This window comes from Tetrao urogallus, assembly GCF_951394365.1.
Source record: "Tetrao urogallus genome assembly, chromosome: 1".
Lineage (NCBI taxonomy): Eukaryota > Metazoa > Chordata > Aves > Galliformes > Phasianidae > Tetrao > Tetrao urogallus.
Genome location: NC_136813.1, coordinates 51,741,896 through 51,753,491, shown reverse-complemented (window position 1 = coordinate 51,753,491; position 11,596 = coordinate 51,741,896). Strand labels below are relative to the sequence as shown.

Genomic DNA, 11,596 nt, shown 5'->3' with positions numbered 1-11,596 from the left:
TCATGGAAATGGAGAGTGAAGGCTGACCGGTGTCCACAGGTTATTTGAGGGGAGCTCACTGCTCATATCCTGCTGGTGTCCTCTTGTGAAGCCACGATCCCATAGCCACGATATCACGCATGACATGGCACCGTGGCAGGCACTGAGAGCGAGCGGCACTTTGGCTTGCAAGCACTGTTAACGACGAGCAATTCTGGCAAGGAAATTATGGCAGATCTGCAAAACGTCAATGAATTTCTGCTTAAGCATGATGCATTTGATTTTTTTTTTTTTTCTCCTGAAGTCTTATAGTCATCTTTTAAAACAAGCTTCCGTGGCCCCATGGTGAGCGCTCCATTTACCAGATCATTTTTTCTTGATGGCTGTGGCAAGCGTAACAATGTTCCGTGCCTGCTTCAGCAGCGGCATGTCTATCATGCTCCCGCGGAACGTGAATGCGCCCTGCAAAAGAGAGAGCATGGGAAGCTGCAGCCTGGCTCTCCCATCAGAAGACATCTGCTGGCAGGGTGCAGAGATGGCTCCTAGGGGATGAGATAACCAACACCTGGAATAAAGATGGTTTTGGGGTGGGCAGAGGGAATCCCCGTGTCTGGGTGTATGGCTGGGCCTCCCCACCAGGGAGCACGGGGATGGCTGGAGCCTGGGAAAAACAAATGGTTATTGTAATATTGTGGTTATTGTAAGAATCTAGCCCAAATCTCTGGAAGCAGTGTGAGGCCCACCTGAATGCTGCTATAGGGGGTTTCCCAGCAGCGATCCCAACACACATCAGCAGTGATGGGAGAACCAAGGAAAGCCGGACCTCACTTTGCATTTCCAGGGACTCTGTGCTGGTGCTGTGCTGAGTTCAAAGCAGTCAGCAATGTGTCACAGCCACCACTCAGCAGAAGAAACACATATGAAGCAAAGCAAAGCCTGAGTTGGGTGTTCTTACCAAGAGAAGACTTGATGATAAAGCTCCGTGCATCAGGATATGCCAGAAAACGGGGGGGGGGGAAATGTTATTTGTAGTTCTGACAGTACCTTGACACATTCTTGGATAAAGCAAACACGAAGGTGCAATTTTCTCCCAAGGGAGCTGAGAGGGGCACCCTGTGCAGTGTGGCATTGGGTCCAGGGACAGGTTTGGCAGTGAGTGAGGTGAGGATGGGGGGATGGCATGGGAACGGGTTGCTGCGGGCACACGGGTTGGGATAGGCAGCTTGCTGCTGTCTGCTTGTCTTTGAGGGCTGGTAGGGGTTAAATGGAGGAATCTCATAAACAGAGGGAAAACACTGCCCATTGACAGAAATGGGAATGAAATGTGCTGCTCTGGTGGTACACATCGGTTGACTGAAGGAGTATGAATTAAACACTAAATCACATTGTGAAACAAGTAAAACAAAATCCTTCTTGCACACTAACATGACACAAATCAGTATCACTGCATATAAGAGCAGGCTCTGTAGGAGCCATTAACAAAGCAATAGTTAGAGCTATGATTTTATTGCAAGTAGGATTTCATGCTAGAGCTTGCAGTATTTTAGGGGGGTCAGAGAATAACGGACTGACAGCACTCAGCTGCAGATGCTTCAGATCGAATGTCTTGTTTACAGAGCAACCGATCAAGCCTACATTAATAGCAACAACAATATTAATTACAATAACGATAACAATACTTTCTGCCTTAGTGACTTCCCAGCCAGTTTCATGCATAGTTTCAACATTAACAAAAGATGCAGCATCAAGCCACTCCATTTATTAACTGTTGTGAAAATACCTTAAGATTTAAGTAGACCTTTTATGATGTTATTCTTTGGAATCACTCAAATCGATGATGTAACGCTCCTGGTAAGCATAAGGCATATTTTTTCACAGTGAGAAAAATGCATTTTAATTGTGCCTGTTTTCCTATAAGCAGTTGGTTTCAGAATAGCTATTGTTTAAAGGAGAAATTCATGCATGTGTGATAAGCAGAGAGCTGTTAAGATCTGGAATGGCCCTTCCCAGCCCTGAGAAGTGGATGCACTGAGAGCAGCTCTCCCAACTGCCCGTAGTGTTGTGCAAAGAGGTGGGTGCCCAGTGATGGTTGTGGGGTCAGGGCATGATCTTCAGGGCCCGTCCTGAAAGGGAAATGGGATAGCAGCACGTGGAGGCATGAACACAGAACCACGGCAGGTAAGCAGCGCATCCTCCTGTCAGCACGCAGCTGCAGATTTGGCTGTTATGAATTTGAATTCTCAAAGGGAAAAAAAGCAGCAATGAGTAGCACAAAGAATTTGGCTTCTCTGCCCGTTCACTCAGAGGCTTAATTTCTCCCTGCTAATTTGCAGTGCTGAGCTAAAGTCCAGAAAAAGAAACCGATTTTAATGCCATTGAATATGCCCTATTCACTGCCTCCCCTTCCACCCACAGGTTTCGGCAGATAGGAAATACCCGTAATTACAGCTTTGTCCCCACGCTCTCTTTTCCGTCTCTGGTAGCAGAAATTCGCCCTTAACACTCTTTTGATTTTTATATTCACATTAATACGAAGAAAACGAGACTTTCTATAAACACCATTGACTTTGATAGTGTTAATCTGAGGATCGGTGTAGCCATAGATCTCAATTTTTTTTTTTTGGCTGATGGTCTTCAATCACCTCACACTTCCAGCCTGTACTTCCAGTAGTTCAGCTGCTGGTCAGACCCAGAGTCAGCTCTCAAGGAAACAAGATCCAGGCCAAGCCCAAAGAGGTGCTGTCCCCTCTATGATGAATTTCAGTGTGTCCTAAAGTGCTCTGAGAACAGAACATAGAGGGCTTTTGACAAACAAAACAGCTGGAAGGGAATTAAAATTAGATAAAGTTTTTATCTTTTTTCTTCTTTTTTCTTCTTTTCTTTCTATTTCTTTCTTTTCTTTTCTTTTTTTTTTCCTCTTTTTTCTTTTTCTCTCTCTTTTTTTTTTTTTTTCAAGAGGAAACTAACAAAAAGTGCTAGTCTTGGAAAAATGAGAACTGAGCCCAGTCAGTGTCAGTGCCACAGAAATCCAGCCTGCTGACATGGGAAGCAGCAACAGAGAGCTGACAGAGGTCAGTCAGTTTCACAGGCTGGGAGCTGGAGAGGCAATCTGACAAAAAGGGGCCAACTAATCATAGCCATTGCCTAAACTAACTCAGATCTAACAGAATTCAGTGCATAACTGGGGACTCCTCGCTCACAATGTAGACGACACCCCTGTCCATGCATTGCCATGGATCAGGTCATAAATTTCCAATGTGTCCCATCTATACAAGAAGCACCAAGTAGCAGAAAGTTTTGGCGTTGACCTTTTATGTGCAATGACCGAAGGCTAAATGTGTTAATGCGATGGTTCCTGGAACACACAGATCTTCTTCTTGTGTGTTGTATGAGGCAGAATCCAGGATCTTCTGCCTTGTGAAATTTGGGGGATGGTTAAGAGCTTGCTAAATCTATACTATCCTCTCACAAACATAGCGTAAGTTTTCTATGGCAAGACATATTTGATCTTCCTAGAAAGTAAATGAATGGGATTCAGAGTTAGCGATTTCTGTACCTGCTGGGGATCAATGCGTTTTGGGGGAGCCAGGAAAGGGGAAAAAACTCCACATCCAACTTTCTTGCTGGCATTTATTATGTGTGGAAGAGTTGTGGTGACTTTGAGTGGACAGAAAAACCAGTGAGTCACCTGTCATGACTTTGCAGAAGATCATGGAAATTGAAGTCTCTAACTTCTTCATTTCTGCTGAAACACCTCCATGTAATGTGCAGTGCTATACAGGGTTTTACTCCCTCCACTTTTGTTTCCTTATGTATCACTGGGTAAACTAAATAAAAAAGCTGGCTGAAGCTATTGGGGTACAGAGCACTTCGGGGACCTCATAGCTCTGTAGCGCACTTGCCTCTGAGCGATGGCTTGGATGAAAGACAATGAGTTAATTAAAGCAAAATAGTAATTGTTCTGGGACATGTGGGACAGCAATCAGACAAACTAGTCCCCCTTGGTTGACAAGAGGGAGGAATTAGAGGAATTCCCACTCCTGGGAACACTTGGGGCAGTTTCCTCAGTATTTGCTCTTTCCTTGCATCTACCCATACCCATCTGGGTGGCTGCAATGAGCTCCTTGCAAACGTAGCTGCAGATCCTCTCTTCCCTAGATGGAGGAAAATACCAGAAGCAGGATCAGTTTTCCTAAGGGCTAGCAAGTATATATATTTGAAAGTACTGAGAAAATCTGAAAAAATCACCAAAATCTACTGGCTTCCCTTTTGGTTACAGATGTGACTCCAAATGGTTGCGAGGACTCCGCGTTCTGTTTTGGGAAACAGTAGTTGTTATCAATTGCCTTGACCTCTGCTAATCAACCTTGCTTGTGGTTTGTCTATTGCAGAAAAAAACCCAACATTTATTTCATATAATGTGAAATAATATAGCCAACGGTGCTGTGCTCAGTGGTGTGTCTACAAGTACGGACTGCACTGGGCAGTCCCACGTGGGGATAGCCAGCTCTCTCAAAGCAGTTTACTTCGGGATCCTACTCAGGAGATTTGGATGGCAGGCTTGGAGGTACCAGGAGATGTTCATGAGCAGACAGGGCCTTAGCATGGGGTACTCTGGTCAGTGAAAGAAAAGGAGAAGAGAGCCAAGGTCATGTTCCATGGAATTGCAGTTCCTATGAGAAAGAACCTGCTACTGAATTTTGAATTAGACATAGGCCTGAGGTGATGGTTATTGAATGCCTGTGAAATTACCAGCAAATCTCTGCTGCTGGTTAGGTGCTCAGAAGATGAGCAAGCTCTTGAGTGAGGGGAAGTCCTTTGGAGGCACCCTGGTGTCGCTAGTTAGAAACACAGCTCTGCTGATGGAGATTTGCCTTTCTTCAATTACTTTTCTTCTCAATTCCACTAGAAATACTTTCCCTTGCAGACCAAATCCCTGCACTCCCGTAGACAAGTGTCCCCAATTCCACAGACACTAGAAATGTCTTTGAGACACAATTACCTGAGAAGCAGTCTCTATTTCTGTTGTAATTCGATGGATTACTTGGGGATAGCTCCTAGAAGTCTACTTAGGACTTTTTGGAGACCACAAATGTACGTACAATAAACCCATTAAAATCCTCCCAGGTCTGAGAACATTATCCCTTATCCTGCACATTAACCTGTCCTAAGGAAATGGGAGTGCTGTGCCCTAGAAGAATGGCAGATTTGCTCTTCTGAGGAGGGGAGGAAGCAGGTGGATGGCAAAGGGTCCTCCTAAAAAGCATGGCATTCAGGAAGATAATTCCCTCAAGGATTAATGAAAACACACATTCTTTAAGCACCCCCCTGCAGAGGAAATGTGGAAATCTCTGCTTCAGGGCTTAAAAAGAACGCTTGGATTTGCTTACAGGTATTTGAACAAAAGGGAGCCCAGCTCGCAGCACATGGAGCTGGGTCTGTGCCTGGGGGAGGAGTGATTAGCCTAACCACAAAGGAATGACTTTCCCTTCAAACAGAAGGTTGAAACCATATTTTTGGGGAAGTCAAGAGTAGGAAATAAGCTAACAGCTGTGATGGTGCTGAATGAAGGCTTAATTAATTTTCTTTTTCTGCTGCAAGTTGTCGCCAAAGACCCATCACAGAGAGCTGGGTCACAATTCCATTTTTATTTTTGGTGAACTTCCAAAGGTCAGTGAGCTGCTAGGAGCTGGTCAATGATATCTGGGTCAACTGAGCATGTTTTTCAGGTTATAGCAAGAAAAAGTCTCCCACTCCTCTCTGCTCAGGTCTGTCCTGCCTCCAAACTGACACACAACTCTCAGCCTTCTTTTAGCATCTTTGCAATAGGAAATGGAGAAAGAACCAGTGCGGTCACATACAACAAACTGAGGTCTCCCATCACAGCAAGCTAGAAGAGCTTTTCCGGTTGCATATTTTCATATCCTCTGCTCTGAACCCTTTGACATTTGCCTCTTTTGGTCACAATGTTACATGAGGAAAGGAAGGCACTTATAAACAAGACCTTTGGGAAAAATAAATGATGCCTGGAAAGATTTGTCAAAAATTTCCTTTTGGCATGAGGAGATACATAGGGGGTCTCTGTGACCCACAGAAGTCAGGGATGAATAGGGAGGGGATTCTGCAATATATGTATGTACACCAGCAAGGCCCTGTCATCATCCTGTCTTGATGTGAATAAGACTTTAAATATCACTGCCTTTTGTTTCTTCTCACCTGCGTAAACTTCCACCAGTACGGAAGCTGTTACTGGGTACAGAGGATGTATCACTTTGTAATGCAAGACTTAGTCGACAGCCTGTGTGTGTGAGACATGATTCTGCCTCTTGGAGATGATGGAAGGACACAAAAGGTCGAGAAAAAAAGAGCAACAGCAACATGAAACAGAGATTTTTTTTTCCCCTCAAATAAGCCCCTAGCAGTAGTACATGAACTCTGACAGGAAAGTCCTCTCTAAAGCTCAACAGGTGGAAAGGACTCTGTGATCCCCCCAGTCCACAATGGGGCAGGAAAGATGAAGAACAGGGACCCAGAAAATCTATTATTTCAGTCCTGAGGAGTGCCATCTCCTCCACCCAATGTTACTGTTCCCAGTCCTCGGATGAAGGTCCTGCCCTGCTGTGTGATCAGGCAAGTTGTGTTTCCATTTCACAGTTCCCCAAGACTGTCTGAACCAGTGGAGACAGCCATTTAGGCTGGGATGGGCCAACAGATCCTGCTTGGTCCAGCCACAGAAACTGCTTCAAGCCACAGAGGTCTCCACCTTGCACTGAACCTGTGTAAGATCCCTGAGTGAAAGGCTGGCACCAGGATTTTTAATTGCTGTCTTTATGATTTCACTAGATTCCTTTTCACTGTAGTTATTGCCTTCCTGTGTGTTCATGTAGAGTAGGAAGGAATAAAATCAAATAAACAAAGAGAGTCCTAGGAATATTCTTCCTTAGTTTCCAGCCGTCATCTATATAATGGATGGGGAATGAAAGAAGTCTAGAGAGCACACTGGTTTGGAGATGCTGCTGCCAAGGAAATCTTTACTTCATAGCACAAAAGCAGCTCCCTGGATAAACATCATATTCAACCACAAGCACGATAGTTATTATACAGAAAAATGAAAAGTAACTAACATTAAGATCAGTATCCTCAGATGCCCTTAATTAAGTCATTCAAAATTAACTTGAGGCTTCCAGTTACTGAAGCAGTTTGTTAAAACCTCGAAAATTGAATTTGGAAGTAGGTGCCTACAGGACACTCAGAAGGCATTTGATACTGAAAAGGAAGGTGGTTGTGAAGCAACACAGGCAAGAATAGTAGCAACGGTGAAGCTTGTTCTGTCAACAAGAAGGGAATTGCTATTATTTTTGTATTCTGTATTATTATCTCTAATTTCACATTAATTCTCTGAATAGGGTTGAGCAGCCATTCTTCACTGCGTTTCTCTATTCCAGCTGAGGGAGCTTTTGCAGAAAGCTGCTCTAGCTCTGTGAGAATGGCAGCTAGCACAGAATGGAGCTGCAAGGCAGCACGACTGCTACTGTTGAAATTACCTGAAACAATATTTTGGATGTAAAGGCCTCCAAATTCCCCTCAGTAAGCCTTAGAAAGGGCCATCTGGTGAGAGTATGACATGTCATGTCAGATCCTGCTTTGAAAAGTGAGCACTTGTTAGTACTTTGCAAGCAGGGCTGGGCACATGGCTGCCTTCACGATTTGCTTTGTGCGAAGTGGTTCTTGGCACTGCACCTCCACATGGAGATGTCCACATGGAGGGACAGGCTTGGCACCTGGACCCCAGAAAGGTGACATCCTCTGTCCTCTGTGGGTGCATGTCCCGGACGGCAGGGGCCATGTCCCTGGCTGGGCAGGCAATGAAGGTGTGTGGAGACTGTCCTCCTGACCAGAGAAATGCAGTATATAAGCACAATCTGTCTGTGAAGGCATTCAAGGCCAGGCTGGGAGGGGCCCTGGGCAACCTGGTCTAGTGGGTTACAACCGCATGGCAGGGGGTTGTAACTGGATGGGCTGTAAGGTCCCTCCCAGCCCAAGACATTCTATGATTTTATGATCCCAGATCCTCTGACCCCATGCACTGGCCTTTAAGGAGAGGAGGAGAACAGATTAAAGATGCAATACATGCTTGTTGGGGAGCAAGGAAGGGAGAATTAGCAAGAAAATGTTTTGTGTGAGTTTCTGCCCTGCTTTAGGAGCCTTTGCAGCCCTGTGCAGTGAAATTTGTCTCCTGCTTTCCCCACCTGGAACATCTCCCTCAGGACTGTGCCAGTATAAGAACAGGTAGAGCACAAGTAATTAGTTAAAACATCCCCAACTGCTCTGCTTGAGGGGGCTCAGAAAGTGCCCCCAGCTGGGTCTTCCTAAGAGAAAAGCCTTCAGTGTAACACAACACACATTTTGTACAACTGTACAGATGAACTTGAAACAGGAATGCAGTCTCTATTGTTACATATGCATCAATTTGCACTTCTAAAAACAAGCAGCCTGTCAGCAGCCCATGCTTAAATCCTAGCAGCTCTCTCCATTTACACACAGAGAAGCACCCGAGCCTGTACTTCCTAACTCCAGCAATGCCACCCAAACCTCTGGATCCTCCATGTGAGGAATACGCGCTGCCCACTTCGTGAGGACAACGGATCCTTGCAGATACCCAAATATAATGTACTCTATATCAGTGTAACACACAACAAGGTACCCTGTGCTCCCCGTGGGGTCCTGACCGCCCCGTTAGCCCTGCGAGGGGTCTGCTCTCAGCAGGCAGAGCCCTCCTGGGCCCGGCAGGAGCTGGACAGGGCCCAAGTGCGAGGCGCATCGTCTCCAAGATACAGTGGCTTGGGGCAGCTTGTCCCAGACAAAGAGCATTATGAGGGAACCACTGCTGGAAATTTCCATCCCTTTGTTGGGTGGATGCTGTGTAAATAAATGCATTCCTAAGATTTTTCATAATCCCGGAAAGGCCCGTAAAAGAAGCTCTACAGCCTGTCAAATCGCTAACATTCATAAATATTATTCCTCCGCCGCTGAGCACACGATGTACAATGGCACAGAACTGAATGCAAGAAACGTATGCCAAAAGCTTTCTGAGGAGAAGTCTGCGTGTTTGGATACTGCGTGTACAGATATTTCTTCTGTTTTGTCCCTATTACAGCTCGGATTTGTGAATTGCTCGCCTTGGTTCTAAACACTCCTTACCTGACAGGCAATGTTGGCAGCAGCATTTAGCTCCCTGTGCCTGGTGCGATGTGCAGGTGCTTTGAAAACACTTATAAATTAGTACGCTGATGTAAACGTGTAAGCAACCTCTTAACTCGATTCTCCTGTTTTCCCTTCTGTCTGAATCTTACTGTAAAAACAAACGATTCAGGAAGATCCTCTTACAGCAACAGTGCCTCACTCACTCATCATGCACAAACTGATAGAGAAGGTATTCTGTTCACCCGATGTGCTGGTAGCATAAACACGGGAGTTACTTGCACAGCAGAGAGCAGCAGCGGCAGTCAGCAAAGTGAGATCTTCCCACAATAAGCCAGCAGCTTCTCCCATTAACTCTGCCCTCTCACACTCAGTTAATCTGGATTTCTAAGCTGACTTCTGTGCTTAATGCAGCTCAAATTCTATAAAAATTTAGAATAGAATCTGACTTTCACTTTGCCAACACAACATTTATTGCCTCTCTCCTTCATTTCTGAGCACACTCTGATTTATCTAATGCTTAGGTTTTCCCAACAGCTACACCCGCTTTCTTTAGGATGAAGTTATCGATTTTGGAAATCACATCCCCTACTAAAACAGATCTGCTGGAAAAATACTGAAACAATACAGAAATAATACCTTTTTTTTTTTTTTCTTCCAGTACTTTTTATTTCTAGATCTCAAAGTCCTAGACAATAGAGAACATTTAATATGTAAATTGATAAAACATGAAATGTACATTTTTAGCGTTTGCCTTTTATTTGCCCAGAATGCACTGTTACTATTTATTTCCTACATATGCTATTTTTCAAGTTGAAAATATATTTAAAAAAATACAATGAAACCAGCCTAGAAGCCAAACCAAAACAACGCCCCAAACAGTACGGTCTCCGTAAAGTAAACCTGTTTTCGGCCAGCAAAGTCTTTAACACTCATCTGTTTGGACGCTGTCACAGCATCTCCAGCTCTGCAGTGCTCATCTGATAGGCAAATTTTTAGGAACCTCTATACTCAAATACAACTCGGGGGCTGCTCTGCCTAAGCTTGTCAGTTTCCAGGACGAAGGAGCCTGCCTCAGCTTTTTCTCAAAGAAAGATGATTATGGTAATTGTCTCTCTCAAACTGGAACCGATTGTAAAAGCTGATCACTGTATTTTAATATAAAATACTGTTGACCAAGGGCAGCAAACTTTAAAACCAATGAATAATAAACTGCGATCCCAGAGACCAAAGACCAGTAACTTATCTGCTGCGCAAACAACCACACAAATCCCTCACATTTATTTTTTCCAGGCTTTCAACTTTGATTAATAACATGGCAAAAGCACACAAGTCTCAACCATATTAACCACAGCTATATTTTCAGCCCTACTGACACGAACGCTTTAATAAAATAAAAGGAGAAGGAAAACAGAAGAGGTGTTTCATTAGGACATGAGGATTACTAAAACCACTGTGTGGAGCATTTGTCAGGAGGTGGCACGGGAAGAGTTATTACTTACATTTTAGCGTGTCTCTAGGACGCAGAGCCAGAGGCTCCCTCGGTGAGATATGTTTGCTTTGGAAAAATATGAAGTAATCAGGCTGCCTGAGCTCTTCTAGCTGACACGTTTTTAATACCAAAATGCAAACCCAGCTAAGAAGTTTGCAGGAAGCACTACAGAGAAAACTGTTTTTCCAGTTTGGTTAGGAAGCCCAGCAACACTGAAGTGGTGTGAGGATCAGAAGTTCTCAGATTAACCTGCCAGTTCTTTTTACAGACAGATATAAAGCATACATATATGAAGCATGGTTAAAATAATACACCAAGATGCAAACCCCCCCAAATCTGTACTTGCGTCTGCTTACAGAAGCTTACAACCTAAATGAAAAGCATTTATTAAAACACACCAAAAAATGGCTGATGTGATCAGGAAACCAATGTTGTGCCAATAAAATTGCAGCTACGAAACAAATCCAAAGAATAATGCTTGCTAATGCGGAGTGCTTGCATTTTAACATCTGTAGCTTCATTGTTGTGTGAGACTGGGACTGTAGTTACATCTCTCCCAGTCTCCTCACTGGCTGTACAAACGACAGGGGTATTCCATAGACGAGTTTCTAAATTCGGTGAATTAAAAGCATTTTACAAGCAGTAAAAAATAAATAATATCGGGCTGAACATGTCATTTGACTTTTTCATTCTGCATCTACCTGCCCACACTCTTGCTCTAGCAGCTCATTTATAATGATGCCTTTGCCAACAGACCCAAGCTTTTAAAATCAAGATAACGTGCAATGCTGGTCACAGATTTTCTATTTCTAAACCACTAACAGGAAGACAGTCACCCTCCAAAATAGGGGAAGTAGAACAAAGAGATCCAGGCATGTAATACAGTAACAGTGACCCTGAAATAACTGCTCAGGATGGCACCCA

General features: G+C 44.2%; 1 protein-coding gene across 1 annotated transcript in view; it reads right to left on the bottom strand.

Annotated features, from left to right (window-relative positions):
• Positions 1–345: 345 nt before the first annotated feature.
• Positions 346–11,596, bottom strand: part of CLYBL (citramalyl-CoA lyase) — a gene marked incomplete at both ends in the record, with an annotated part of 83,495 nt that continues 72,244 nt past the window's right edge. The window contains one exon of the mRNA XM_079540243.1: positions 346–441. Coding sequence (XP_079396369.1) covers positions 346–441 — 96 coding nt within the window. The remainder of the gene's footprint in view (positions 442–11,596) is intronic.